This window comes from Phaethon aethereus, assembly GCF_964289735.1.
Source record: "Phaethon aethereus genome assembly, chromosome: 1".
Classification (NCBI taxonomy): Eukaryota; Metazoa; Chordata; class Aves; order Phaethontiformes; family Phaethontidae; genus Phaethon; species Phaethon aethereus.
The window spans coordinates 3133402-3148159 of record NC_138575.1 but is presented as its reverse complement, the minus strand read 5'-3'; the positions used below and the strand labels follow the sequence as shown (position 1 = coordinate 3148159).

At 46.8% G+C, this 14758-nt stretch overlaps 1 protein-coding gene across 1 annotated transcript in view; it reads right to left on the bottom strand.

Moving 5' to 3' along the window:
• The window catches only part of PLXNA4 (plexin A4), a gene marked incomplete at both ends in the record, with an annotated part of 428073 nt that overhangs the window by 216889 nt on the left and 196426 nt on the right, over nt 1-14758 (bottom strand). Inside the window, one exon of the mRNA XM_082013844.1 lies at nt 14496-14627. Within this exon, the coding sequence (XP_081869970.1) occupies nt 14496-14627 (132 nt within the window). The remainder of the gene's footprint in view (nt 1-14495; nt 14628-14758) is intronic.

The window sequence follows — 14758 nt, the reverse complement described above, 5'->3', positions numbered from 1 at the left end:
GAACAAGAAATTAATTATAAATGTTTCCTTTTGTCAACTGTCATCAGTCTAGAAGCACAAATGCAAGACCTGGGAAGAGATATCACAGATCCGTACTGACATGGGAGATAAGGTCAGCCTTCACTGGCAGTGTCTCTTTCCACATCTCTAGAGTCGATGGACTGCAAGATGGGGACTGGTGAGCAAAGTCCCTCCCACTGTAAGAAAAGATCAAGTTCGAGACCACCTGAGGAATCTGAACATGCACAAGTCTATGGGACCTGATGAGATACATCCCAGAGTCTGAAGGGAATTGGCTGATGTAGTTGCCAAGCCACTCTCCATGATATTTGAAATATCATGGCAGTCAGGTGAAGTCCCTGGAGACTGGAAAAAGAGAAACATTGCACCCATTTTTAAAAAAAGGTAGCAAGGAGGACCCTGGGAACTACCGACCTGTCAACCTCACCCCTGTGCCTGGGAAGATCATAAAGCAGATCCTCCTAGAAGCTATGCTAAGGCATATGGAGGACAAGGAGTGGAACTGTGACAGTCAGCATGGCTTCACCAAGGGCAAGTCCTGCCTGACCAACCTAGTGGCCTTCTATGATGGAGTGACCACATCAGTGGACAAGGGAAGAGCTACTCATGTCATCTATCTGGACTTCTGTAAAGCCTTTGACATGGTGCCCCACAACATCCTTCTCTCTAAATTAGAGAGAGATGGATTTGATCGGTGGATTGTTGGGTGGATGAGGAATTGATTGGATGGTCTCATCCAGAGGGCAGTGGTCAATGGCTCAATGTCCAGATGGAGACTGGCAACAAGTGGTCTCCCTCAGGGGTCCAGACTAGTACTCTTTAATATCTTCATCAATGACATCGTAGACAGTGGGATCAAGTGCACCCTCAGCAGATGACACCAAGATGAGTGGAGCAGTTGACATGCCTGAGGGATGGAATGCCATCCAGAGGGACCTGGACAAGCTGGAGGAATGGGCCCATGTGAACCCCCTGAGGTACAACAAGGCCAAGGGCAGGGTCCTGCACTTGGGTCGGGGCAGCCCCCGGTATCAGCACAGGCTGGGGGATGAAGGGTTGGAGAGCAGCCCTGCCCAGAAGGACTTAGGGGTCCTGGGGGATGAAAAGCTGGACATGAGCTGGCAATGTGTGCTCACAGCCCAGAAGCCAACCGTGTCCTGGGCTGCACCCAAAGCCGTGTGGCCAGCAGGGCGAGGGAGGGGATTCTGCCCCTCTGCCCCGCTCTGGGGAGACCCCCCTGCAGTGCTGCGTCCAGCTCTGGAGCCCTCGGCACAGGAGAGACATGGACCTGCTGGAGCAGGGCCAGAGGAGGCCCCAGCAATGCTCCGAGGGCTGGAACAGCTCTGCTGGGAGGACAGGCTGGGAGAGCTGGGGGGGCTCAGCCTGGAGCAGAGAAGGCTCCGGGGAGACCTTACTGCAGCTGCCAGGGCTGAGAGGGGGCCTGTAAGAAAGATGGGGACAGACTTTTTAACAGGGCCTGTTGCAATAGGACAAGGGATGATGGTTTTAAACTGAAAGAGGGCAGATTCAGACTAGATCTAAGGAAGAACTTTTTGACAATGAGGATGATGAAACCTTGTCCCATGTTGCCCAGAGAGGTGGGAGATGCCCCATCCTTGGAAGCATCCCAGGTTAGGTTGGACGGGCCTCTGAGCAACCTGCTCTAGTTGAAGATGTTCCTGCTCGTTGTGGGGGAATTGGACTAGATGGCCTTTGAAGGTCTCTTCCAACCCAAACTATTCTATCATTCTATGATAAAGTATCATCAACCTGTGACGATGCGTTCTCCCTAACAGGGTAAAAAAGGTGATGTTCTCCCTAACAGGGCCCATAAATGCCTCTTTGACGGAGCACATACTGCTGGATTTTTGGATGAGGATCACAGAAGGTGTTTTTCTCTTTGAAAGCACACGGTTAAGATGGATTGTGCAGAGATTAGGTGGATTTTCCCAAAGGTGCGAGCTCAACCTTGGGAAAGTGCTGAGTATAGGGATAAGTAATTAGTGATGGATAGCGTGTTCACCAAGTCCATTAGCTGGAAAGAAAAGCAAACCTGCAGCATTCTCAGCTGGAAAGAAAAGCAAACCTACAACATGCTTCACATTCCTTCCCTGCATTTTCCTGCCTCCTCACAGCATCCCGAGGACCCCCTCGCAGCCCACTCTGCCGTCTGTCAGGGGGGTCCCCTCAGCACAGCTTCGCGTCTCATTGGGGACTGGCGTTACCAATCAATTAGACATGTCACTGCTGAATTTCTCTGCTAATTACTGGAGTTTATTATGTCTAAAGCCAGGTTAAACGCAAAATACCCTGAGGTCAAATGGGGTCACCCAGCCAATCAGTTCCACATTTTCCATAGCAAAAGAGACCCCCACAATCAGTCACTGCCAAGTGGTTTGTAATGACCAACCTGCCAGTTAATGGCCTGAGGTGAAAGTCTTGGGGATAGATAATGCTCTTGGAAAAAGAGTGGAAAAAAAAGTAAAGCAGCAAAAAAAAGGCCATTTTGGAGGTGGTTATAGCACAGACGTGTAAACCCGCAACCCTTTCTTTGTGTCTCAGTGTGGAAGGAGAAGGTTCCCTTTACATATCAATCAGCTCACAGAGAGCAAGAAGAGCCTTCCCTGGCACTCATTTCTGGGTATGACCCAGTTGCCAAATGCCCTTTGGTTTCAGTGGTGTCATCTGAGGCTACAATGAAAGCAAAGGTGCTCAGGGGTAAGGATCGATAGATCATAACCCACGAGGTGCTCAAAAGTGTGCCATGAGCTCTGCTACCTGCTTCTTCACCACTTCTTGCCTAGCAATAGATGTGGTGGTTGTAAGAGGGTTGCAAGCCAAGGAGAGCCTGGGAGGGCTGTTCTTGAAAAACAGAGCACACAGCTTCCTTCAGAAGGGAAACAAAAACATCTCCTCATCTGTTCTGGAGATGAAAGGGTTTTCAAACCTCTCTTGGCTCATTTCAACACAGCATCCTGTGGGTGAAAGACGTCCTGTCTCTTCCCAGCATTTCTCGCGGAGCTGGCTGTAGCAGAGCATGAAACACTGCTCAGGCAGAGCACCCGGGGAGGCTCAAAGTGCTCAGTGTTTGCAGTAGCAGCTGCCTGAAGAGCCTTGACTAAACGTCAACACTGTTTTCAGAAACAATTATAGGGGATGCAAAAATAGCAATCAGGGAGTTACATACCTCTTCTCCACCCAACGGCTGGCAGATGAGTTTATACCATGAAGAAGCCAAAAAGAGGATCCCTCTAACTGCTGGCCCTGAAAATTCTCTATAAAAGACAACACTACTACACAAGCTTCTCTTCCCAGGGTTAAAGGCTTCAGGATGACTAGTGATGCGGGGGAAAAACAGACTCCCATGGATCCTCCTACAGCTGGAGAGGTGTTGCAGAGCCCTGACGGTCCAAACTGTCAAATTCTTCATGGTCTCTTGCATGAGTTTGGCTGCCCAAATTACAGTCTCTCAAACAATGTCCAGAAATGGCTTGGGTTTATTCCCTACACAGTCTGGATGGAGCTACCCTCTTCTGGGAAAGCAAGAAAGCTGAGATCTACAGGCACAGACCACACTACAGCATTTGGTCTCAGTGTCAGAGACTGTTCCCTGGTTTATTGCATTTATTAGTATAGCTGCTGGGAAAAAAGTATACTTTGTCCTGATGGAGGCTAGGTCAAGCGCAAACGTCTGCCTGTCTCCTTTGTGCCAGTGCTCTGTGAATCCAGCATTAATCATGTGAATCATCTTGGAGTTGATACTCCATCAAAACACATTCCTGATGTGATGCTCGGAGGAAACACATGTGTTACCTTTGCTCTCTGGGGCAGAAACTACTGACTCGTGAACCTCAAAAGTGCTTGGAAGGTTCCTTCCAAAGAAAGCTTTCCAAATGATGTCATGGGAGCAGAGATCTTGTACAAACACCGTCTTTCATCCTCAAGAAATCCAAAGGGCTTTACAAGTTAATAAATACATCACAAAGGTATCCACAGATCCAAACTTTCAGAGGAGGAACACAAGAGCAGGTATTTATGCAGGATTTCAGGACTGATGGAAAAGAAGTGAATTTGTCAGGTGAATTAAAGGAAAGGATTTCTAGGGAGTCAGATTGATGAGAAAAGTTCTGGGATTGGGATGATACAGCAGAACTAAGAGTTTAAGGACCATTATTTCAACAAGTCCCAACCTTAACCTGACTGTTTTTCAGGCAATGACACATGAGGCATTTGGCAGAGAAATTGTCCTGTCCATGTACAACATCCACTGAACGGGCAGGCAAACACCCACTTATCTATCCACACAACTTTCTCCACTGATTTTTCTGTCCCCTCGAATCTTCCCAACCATCAAAAACCCCTGGTCCTACTACATTTATCCTATACACACAACCAGAGGTGTGTGTCCGGACTCTAGGAAATGTCATTACAGCACTGGTGTCTTCCTGGGCTGCATTGTCCGTCTACACAAGTATCTAAGCAGGCTAAGCCTACACTACAAACAAAAATACAGATGTACCCTATACAACAGAGTATTGACCAAGTGCTCAGTTTGCTGGTTCAAAATATCTTTCTAAAGGAAAAAAAAATAAAGCAAAACAGACTAAATTAGGTCTGAAGGGTTCCCATTGCTTCCTCATCCAGTTAGGAAATAAAACAAGAAAATAATTTGAAGTGTAGTTGATTACACTTGTCTCCAATCACAAACTGGAAAATAAAAAAAACTGGGTAAAAAAACAAACCTGGAAAAAACTTTAACAACACAGTATGACTTTGAAGTTCTTTTTTGATAGAAAAGAACATAAAAACCAGTTTGCCTTTCAAGAGAAGGTTCTGGAATGGATTTAATTTTCCTTTTCCTACTACACACGTCTATGATGATGATGACTATATCAAGCAATATAAAGTGATGAAAGATACTTAGCAGGGCCCTAAAGCAAGAAAGACTCAAAGCCATGAGTGCAGAAGACACAGCAAATTCTGGAGCACTTAAAAAGGTTCTCCCTGAGTCTGACAACAAAATGCCTATTAATCCCCACTAACAAGGAGCATGCTTAGGAGTTCAGAGGTATCACATGAAAAATAGAAAAGGCATTAGAAAATGATAACTCTCTGCACTTATGGTGTAAGGAAAAGCCCCAAGAGAGCAAATACTTGCTTCAAAGAAAGTAATAAGATACACGAGCCTGCAATGGAAACAACTTTTGAAGCATATTTAAAATGCAGTAACTAAGGGAATGGTCTCTGACAGCCACCGGGCACTGATCCGGGAAAGCACTCAAACATGTGTCAGAGTTAAAAGCTTAAACCCAAGAGGTATGGAAGCGCCTATACCTCCGAGGCAGGGTCTCTGTCTTGCCCACATCCTCCCTCCCTGGGAGCACTGGTGCCCGGGCTGGGCTAGACTGGAATACCAGAGCAGGGGGATGATTAACAACTGGTGCTTTCAAGTGACCTGCACATGTAAGACCTGCGCGAGGCAGCGGAGAGGAGGAGACCTGCCTGTCAGTGGGATTGGAGGAGACAGATGGTTAATGGAGTCCGGGATTACAGATCTGCCAGGCTTCACATGTAATCACCAGCTTCTTAAGTTTCCTCTTTCTTCTCCCCTTCTTCTGGGTCTATTACAGGGTCGGGACTGGGGGAGGGGAGGATGGAGATTTTCAGATTTCCAGCTAAATTCCTTGAGCTGCCCTTAATACTCTGACCTATGCCCAGCTGAAACTACAGCCTACCAGGCTGGCGGGACTCAGAGAGATGGGAGTGGATTTTTTTGTCGAAAACAAGCAGAGCGATGCATTTAACTCATGGGATCCACCTCCTTTCCCCCAAACATCACGGTAGCTCTACCGCCCAGCCTGTGTTTGACTCAGAGAGGCCACACTGCAGAGGAACAGCATTGCAATCAATAGTGCCAGATGACCCGCACACCGTGTGCCGGGCAGCGCTGTGCCCCAGGGGATATGTCTGCACGGCTTCCCACCCGTCACCCGCTCCTGAGGATCGATAGTCCCTTCCGCTTCTCACCCGGGGAATGACTCTACAAATGCTTTTTGCATTTGTGGGCATTGCTCACTCTTTCCTCCAGTCTTACTCATTTTTTTGTCGTCTGTGCAAGGCAGGGGGTAGCTGTTACTTTGTGAAAGTCGAGCCCCATGAATTAGAAGGACCAATGTTCCCACTTAACACCGGGGACAGGAGGAGGGACACCTGGTAAAACTGAATGACCCATCCCATTCCTCATGTCATGACTTCAGGCAACCCCCTACAATTGTCTCCACCACACGGATACCTTAAGGCAAGGAGTCCTAAAGACGAATTAAACCATCCTCTACAGGAACACAGCACCTTCGAAAGCCTCCGTGCATCCTCCAGCTCCTGTGCTGCTCCTTTGGGCAGCCTGTGGATCCTGGCATGGGGATGACTCTTTGGTAAGCCAAGCGATGAATGCTGCCGTTAGGCATTGCTGAAGTTCAAGCCAAATGCAGATCCACAGATGGCAGTGTGAAAGCCATAGTTCTACCCTCAAACATTGGACATGTAGAAGAGGGCATAACTGTGGAGTTCAGGCACAAATATGCCACCACTATAACTGAACATAGGTCTTTTAGTGAGAAAGACTATATCAGGCACTAAATTGCATTAGCATATCAGTATGGACATAAGTGCACCCCAAATGCTGTCCCAGGGGTGACTGGAAGACTCAGCTCTGATGCATTACTCTGTCACAGGCATGTGGCATGACCAAGGATGTGTCACCCAGCCCCCTCTGCTCATCAGCTGTAAAATTTCACCATCAGTGCTCCAACCCAGAGGGTAGTTATATGAATTCATGTCTGGCCAGCAAGCAGGGTTTAGGCTTTCGTCCATGGCTAAGATAAATGTATTCAAAGTACTTGAGCAGTTGCACTGATACACTCCCCCTCAGCTGGATCCCAGTGATTAACGCAATGATGTGCTTTATTTTATTTATTTTATGCTTATTTTGAAAAGTCATTTATCTGAGATGGGGTAGGTCTGGAAGAGACAGGATCTGGCACGGATAAGCAAGGCCAAACATGAAGCAAAGGGATACCGACCTGTATTTTGTATTAAATACTTCCCTCCAGCGAAAGACTCTCAAGCTGCTCCCAGCTAGTCCCCTCCACACAGCTTGGGCTTGTCAACGTTCGTCTAGATGGGATCAAGAAAGCTCTAAGAGTGTCATCTGCAGGATGGTTACAAAGAGGAGAATGATTATTTTCTCAAGAAGCATTTCCCTCTCCAATACACGCAGCAGAGCTCAGACTAGATGCCTGATGGTAACACAGCAAAAGTCCCTCTGGACTTTGGGATCCAGCAAAGCTTTCCAGCTCTCATCAGGGCATACACACCAGCCTTGGGTGTCAGGACGACACCTGAGTTTTCAACAGCCAGTGGCAGGAATTGCAGATAGCTCCAAAAGAGGTCCTGACCTTGGAAATATCTTCTGTACCTTCAGGACACGTGGGTTTACAGTGGTTTTCCCACAGCTGTTCAAGGACTCTGAGAGCAAGGCAGAGTATGAGTCTAGGTCTCCCAAATCCTGGACTGTCTCTCAACTGCACACCTTTTCTCCTTTGCAGTGCACTTAGCATAAAACTGATTTTAGGGCAAAGTGGGGCACCTGAGTACAGCATCAAACTGGTTTACAAAAGCATTTCTAAAATGATAAAAGTGGTTTGGCCTTTCCAAAAAGAGCTTAATTCAAGTGTGAAATGCCCAAGGATGAGGGACAGGGGGAGATGAAATCCCAGGTGTCCATGTATCTCATCTGATGGAGACAGCCCCAGTCCCTGGTGGAATTTCTTCCCTTGCCATAAATGGCTCATTTGGGACACCTTCAAGACCTTGAACTGGTTCCTCACCTGCTCACCCCAGTTTTCTGAGTTATTTACATCCTTGTTGGAACACACAACCAACCCAGTAGGAGGTTAAGGGACTCCCAATGCCCTTAATTAATTATCCCACAGCTGCTTACTCCTAGGATATCCATGTGCTAGCAACAAATCAGTTAAAATCAAGCTAAACAATGACTTTTTGCAATAATACACCTTTTGCTGATGAAGAATTATTTCAAAAGAATCAGCAGCACAAAGTGCTGCAGTTTTGCCAGTGGACCAAATCACTTTTATCACTTGGCTGAGAAACACAGGCACTCACACAGTGTCTTTTCCATGTTTAGCTGAACATCCGTGCAGGATTTGCCATCCATGCAGTCATTTCTCAGAAGGCATCTGACCTTATTTAACAGACCCTTAATTAGCTGAAAACAAATGCAAGGGAAAGTGGAGTTCAGCCTCTGATATTGCTGAGGGTGATGAGTGGTATTTTAGGGGCAGGAAAGAACAAAGAGAACAAAAGTTGCTTTTGCTGCCAACTGGGATTACACTCATTGCTTGCTAGAGACTGACTGAACTCTGGGAACTGTTCTTCCCTGTTTTGTGCAGGACTGGCAAACAGCAGGGTAACTGAGCAATCAAATTGGCAGTTTGGAGGCCTCTTCCTCTGAGGATTTAGAGAGAGCCTGACATGACACATCTTCACAAAGAGAGCGTGCATTTCAGCTTTTGGCCCCTTAGAAGCTCTGATCACCCTGATCTTCCCTAGGATGTCAGTCTGGTCTAGGAGCAGCCAGTTACTCCAAGGAAGAGATTACACTGTCAAGTCTTCCTTCCTTCCTGGCTTTCAAGTTGACCAGTGGAGTCCTGCAGAAGACCTGACCATCTCCAAAGAGCAGATGTGCATAGAGTGGTCATCTTTCACACTATGCACAGTAGTCCCTTCTACAGGATGACAGACAGTACTCCAAGAACCTACAAGACAGCAGAGTCAAATGATAGAAATCTGCAACAGCAATGACAAAATTTGCATTGTATGGGTGTCACTGCTGCTTTTAAATCCCCAGGTCAAAAAGTCACACTTATTAGACAGTCTTAGCTTTCCGTTTTCAAACAAGATCATTTCTGTCTTTTCTGGTTCTGGATCAATGATGAAAAACATAGTCTGCACGCAACCTGATGGCTCACAAACAAACAAATGCAAATTAAAAAGAAAAACACTTGAGTTATTTTTAAAACTTGTGATCTTGAGCCAGTGTTTCTGGGGACAGCCTCAAACTGACAATCCCCTGGAAACAGCCAGTCCAAACCTAGGAGTTAATGTTAATTGAAATCCTGTGCAAAGACCACATTTGAAGAAATTAAGCTATAATTAAGTAAAGTTATTAATGATTGTTTTAACTAATTGATATGATAACATAAACAGCAGACAAGATTTTAATCAGTGGCCATGAAATCAGAAGTAAGCTAGCCAGTCACTACCTCTTCTTTTGCAGCTAATTTGCACACAATAATTCTGTTGCGGATAGTGATTCTGCGGCAAAAGGAAGAAGAATAAATCTCAGGAGACAAATAGGTATAAGCCTTCCCCATTTTAATGAGAAACAGACACAGAAAGGCCAAAAAGACCCTGTCAACATGATTTGCAATACTGTTACTTAATTTTTACCAAATGTGGTTTCTGCCATGCTTTAGTTGAAGTACATATTTATTTGATATTTCATTGGCAAAGTTTAAAAGAGACCCCAAAATATCTATCTGCTTCTGCTATGCATGACCCTACCAGTCTCACCTTCGACATACTGTAATGATTTTAGGGAATGATAGCACTGCACAGATGTGATTTATTCTCAGATCATGGATGACTTTCTGCTAGTTTACGGGGAAGAAACACAACTTTCCGCTGAAGCGTGAAGCTGACTCACCTGCGTGAAACAAACCTTCCTGCACAGAGAGGGACAGCAAATCTCCTCCTTTGAGTCAAACGTAGCGTTACTCATAAACTGTTTGCAGAACAGGGTCTTCGCTAGCCATTAGTAAACTAAAAGTGGGAGGCAGCTCAAAACCTTGGGCCTTTAATAATACGAAGTTGGGGCCTCTTGCTGTTTGCCTGCTGGGTTTTGAGCCTTTAAGTTCATTTTCTCTAGCTCTTCCCTTTGATCCTTCTATATCAAAGGGAAGTCCTGAGATTCTTGTGTCTTGGAGTTGCTTCCAGATGCTGTGTCAGCTTTGCAAAACACACCTAGTGCTGGGAGACACCCAGGAGTCCAACATGATGAAACAGAGATATTTAAGGGTTGATGGAGGTGACCTTCCAAATACTAGTCCAAAGCCACAACAGGAAAATGAGTATCCTGCACCTCCTGACATGGAGAGCTGGGCTGTATCTGTATGTCAACAGTTAAACATGAAGGAAGCAAGGAGACATGGTCAGCCAGCAGTGTGGTGGCAGCCAGAGAAAGCAGCCAGGATGGGAGGAGTGACAGAAAAGCAAGTGCAAGTCCATAAATGAGAGGACAAGGCCACAAAGAGGGATGGGATCAGAGGGAGAGGTACGGGTAGTGAGGAAGGGATAAAAGAAGCATCTTAAAACCTGCAGGGAGCTCCAGGGAGCTTGTAGGCTCAGGCTTCTTGTTTGGGGGGAGAAAGAGTTTCAGAAAGAGGGTTAGAGGAGGAAGAGGGACCTGAGGAGGCATGTGCGTGTGTGATGAGGAGCAGAGGAGGTGCAGGCCTCCTTCCCCTGCTCCTCCAGCAGCATTTCCCATCTGCTCCTTATCCCGTTAGATCAGCGTGTGAGGCAGAGGACTCTCCCGTGTCTGCGCACCAGAAACAAAAAAGGAAAAAAACCAGCCCGAGCCTCCAATGTACCGATATCCCCATGTTCCCCAGGGAACATCTCGATACAGAGACAAGTGGCATTCAGACAGATAAGTGAGGAAATTACACTCTGGAGCAGTCCCCTCCCTGCCTCTGCCACACAAGACCCTCTGTTCGGTGGGAAACACCATCCGGCTTGTAACTCGCTTGGAGCCTTTGTGAAGGCTGGGGCTAAATGGCAGATCTCCTGATAAACCATGACAGACCCCATGCATGCACCGATCCTTCCCCGCTCTTGTTGACAGGGACTTGAAACGTACGTTCGCGCTTGAAACGCGCATATGGCCGCACCTCTGCGAAATAATGGGAGCTTTGTTATGCCGTCTCTCTGGGTTTTGGTGACAAATCTTCCCCTCTCCCTCATTCGATTGATCTACCTATAAAATATGTATTTATATATAATGGATCCCCTCTGATGGTGCAAAGCTGCTGCACCCCGCTCCTGAGAGCACAGCACGTCTGGCAGCGCCGGCGGGTGCTGCTTGTCACCTCGCGACATTCAGGGGACCCGCTTCAGCCACAGACTACACGGCTGAGCTGGGCTCGCAGTTCCCCTTGGAGCCCCGGGAGCTCAGCTCCAGATGAAAAGCCCTATGTGCAGCCCAAGGACCCACCAGTGCACCGAGGAAAGTGCTTCCATGCAGACACTGACCTTAAAAAGCTCAGGGGATATATTTTTCTTGGCAGCATGAGAAAACCTCTTCTTGTAGCCAGGTTTATCACGACAGCTCTTTGAAGGTGTTTCAAGTTAAAGGATGCCTTGCTGAGCTGAGTCCTAACGCCTCATTGTAGAGTAGTTTGGGGCATGGCAAGAGCAATACTTGCTGTGACTACCAGAGCCACAACAGGACTGGGACAAGCCCCACTATCATTGTGGCTTCCGTTCCCATTGAGGACCGGTGAGCCATGGAGGCAAGCCTGGCAAAACCGCTTTTAATGGAGCAGAACCACCAACAGAACCACCCTTATCTCCGGAGCACAGCCAGGGTTGAGCCCAGCAGACAGCGGGAGGAGAAACGTCCTCCTTTCTCAGGGATCGGACCAGCCCTGGTGCCTGCCTGCCTTTGAAAAGGTCAGGTCACGCCATCACCCTCCTGTCCCTCATCTCCACAGTACAAATGTTAATTCATTCGAGCACTTGAAGTGCGTTATATCATGAGCACACAGATAGCGCCTGTATTGCCGTGACAGCAGTGCTGTCATTCGCGTTGCTTGCTACATCACAGATAAAATCAGAGACGGGCGAAGGCTTCTGTAGTGTTGTGTGTTTCATGAAATGGATCAGATTTTAAACAATAACAGTCCATGCCCTTTTCACTAACGTCTCATACAGACACTCTTGGGCTTCAAAGATGAGTGGGAGGAGATGACAGAATAAATCACCAGGGACTCAGCGCTCCCAAGTTCTCTACAGGGATCCACCAACAACTTGTGGTCCTAAAAAACCCCGCCTAAGCTTGTGCTTCAGTACAGCCAACCACAAAATGAGTCTGCTCATGTTGTAATGGTCAGGGAAGTGCACATAGAATCATAGAATCAGCCAACATATCAGCAAGAATATGTTCTTAGAAGTTTCTGGAGGAAAACCAAGTTGCTCCTCTTGCTCCAGATTTCATTTTTTAAGGCAGTGAGTGAATGAACAGTGCTGTCCCATTGACCTCAAGAGAGAGAATGAAGACAGCTCCTGGATGTTACGAGACCAACCAGCCCAAGGGAGACAAACATCTTGTCTCTGTAAATCTGAATGGCTCTACAGAGCCAGTACTGGTATCTGAGGTGACCTGTTGCCAAATGAGCCTGCACAGAAAGGACACTCTGGGAAAACCTGAAATCAGTGGATTGATTATTGGTTTATCGTCATGCTCAAGGAATTTAACCATGTGTGAAACCCCATTCTGTTCAAAGAAAAAAGAAAAGGCCTGCAGAGTAAAAGGATGAGAAAGAGGAGCAGTATCTTGACCAAAGTCTCGCAGGAGCTCACAAGCATCACCTGCCTCCAGCTTTCCACCCTATCCCAACAGGTGGCTGGGATTGTTTTCACTTCAGAACTGGAGGTGACATCCCATCCTTGCCCAGCATGCAACAAATGAGAAAGCAGTCCTAGCTCTGTCATCATGTCCTTTCTCCTGAGTTATTCTCTCATAGCGTCTTTAATAAAGATGAATGTATAAAGTTGCTCCTCTCTGCACTCAAATTTGGGGTATAAATATCCATAGCTCAGGGAGAGGGTTGGAAACATCACAGAGACAAAAAACATTTAAAAGAAAATTATCCAAGCAGAAGAAATTACAGTCATAGATTGGAAACTGTAACCTACCGAGTTTGCATGGGGCGAAGGTTAACCAGCCTGACACATCTGAGCTCCTGGGCCACAACAACCCTGCTAAAAACTTGCCTCCAAAAACCACATGTATCCCCAGCCTTATGGGCCAGGAGAAAACTTCTCCTAGCTTAGATAAAGGCTAATAATTCCAGTCTTAGCCACAGCCTGGAAAACAGCCACCGGAAGAGAATGTGAGGAGGGTCTATAAAATCATGGCAAGTGAAGAGGGAACAATTATTCACTGTTGCTTTTTTTACGGCAGGAATTAGTGGGCAGCAAAACTGCCACAAGGGTGGGTGAGAAGAGCGGACATTGCGGCCCATCTCCATCCTGGAGACCGCTGACGGTTGATCACTGTAGCACAGTGCTGTCAGAGGGTTGGGCACAACATGCTGTATCTAGGGGGGATCTTGGTGTTAGGGTGGTACTAGGAGGAACCCATGCTGCTCTGAAAATGCTACTGGAAAACGCAGTCAAGCTCCGGGCAACTCGTGAAAGCAATAAGAAGCATATCAAGCGGGTGCTTTATGTTTGGTGCCACTGACATTGTCCAAGGCCAGGTGGGTAATACTTGCTCCATCAATCATTGAACGCTAATATATGGGTGAACCTGTCATACTTGGACTGGTGGCCTCCACTGAAGTTGCACTGTAGAGCACCTGCCATCACCCTACCAAAATCCCTCACTGGCCCCTTTTGTTTGGGGATCTCAAGCTCCTCACAAGCACTTATGAATCAACCAGTTGTTACAATATTTCAAGTCCCTGCACGTCCACAAGTTTAATTATGTATAATTAATTTCTTCATGCAAAACTATTTCTTCCTCCCATCCCAAGCAGCAAACTTCCTAAGGGCAAGCACCGTGCTGACATCAGACAGACTTCCATGTTGAACACCCAGATTGGTCCTTCCCTGGAATCTGGCTGGTAGTATTTTCAGTAACAATACTAATAGCACAACAGGAACATTACAATAAACTTGGCCTGCACCTTGGCAGGCAGCGTCCTACACTCATGATCACTGTGTCTCAGAGAAGCTCCAGCTTCTCCAAATACTGCAGTTGGAGCCAAATGATTCAGCGTCACACTTATCCGTATCTGTGGCAGATGTAGCCGCAGTTTGAGTTGGGGTGGAGAGCGATGTGGTATGCAGCAGACGCAGTGGCAACTCCTTGTCATGTAGCCAGCACATGTACTGCATAAAGCAATGCTGGGAGTGGTTTCTGCCCCCTTAGTTCTCTGCCCCTGGCCCCTCAAAAATCGCATCAGTGTATAAACTCAATGGTTTCTAAGCAGGAAAAAACATGAGATCAACAGTGGAGCACGTCTTTGCACATCTTCATGTGCAATTCTGAAGTCCATAGCATGATCAAGCTAAAAGCTTTCAAAGCACCATGGACTGATGGAGTTGCTTACCTGCTTCTCAGACATGATGTAGAGGTGTTCATGATCCACTGAGAAGGCCATATCCCGTAATATGGGGCCAGTATCCACCACCTGCACAATCTCATACTCCAGTGTGTTCTTGGTGGTGCCGTCCACACGGATCTGCAGAGAAAGGAAAAAAAAAAAACAGGGAAAGAACATGAGTTTTTTTCCTCCTTCCATGGAGACTGTAGAGTATTCATTGGATAAATTTATTGCGGTCCAGGTCTTTTGGACAACAATCACTATCATCT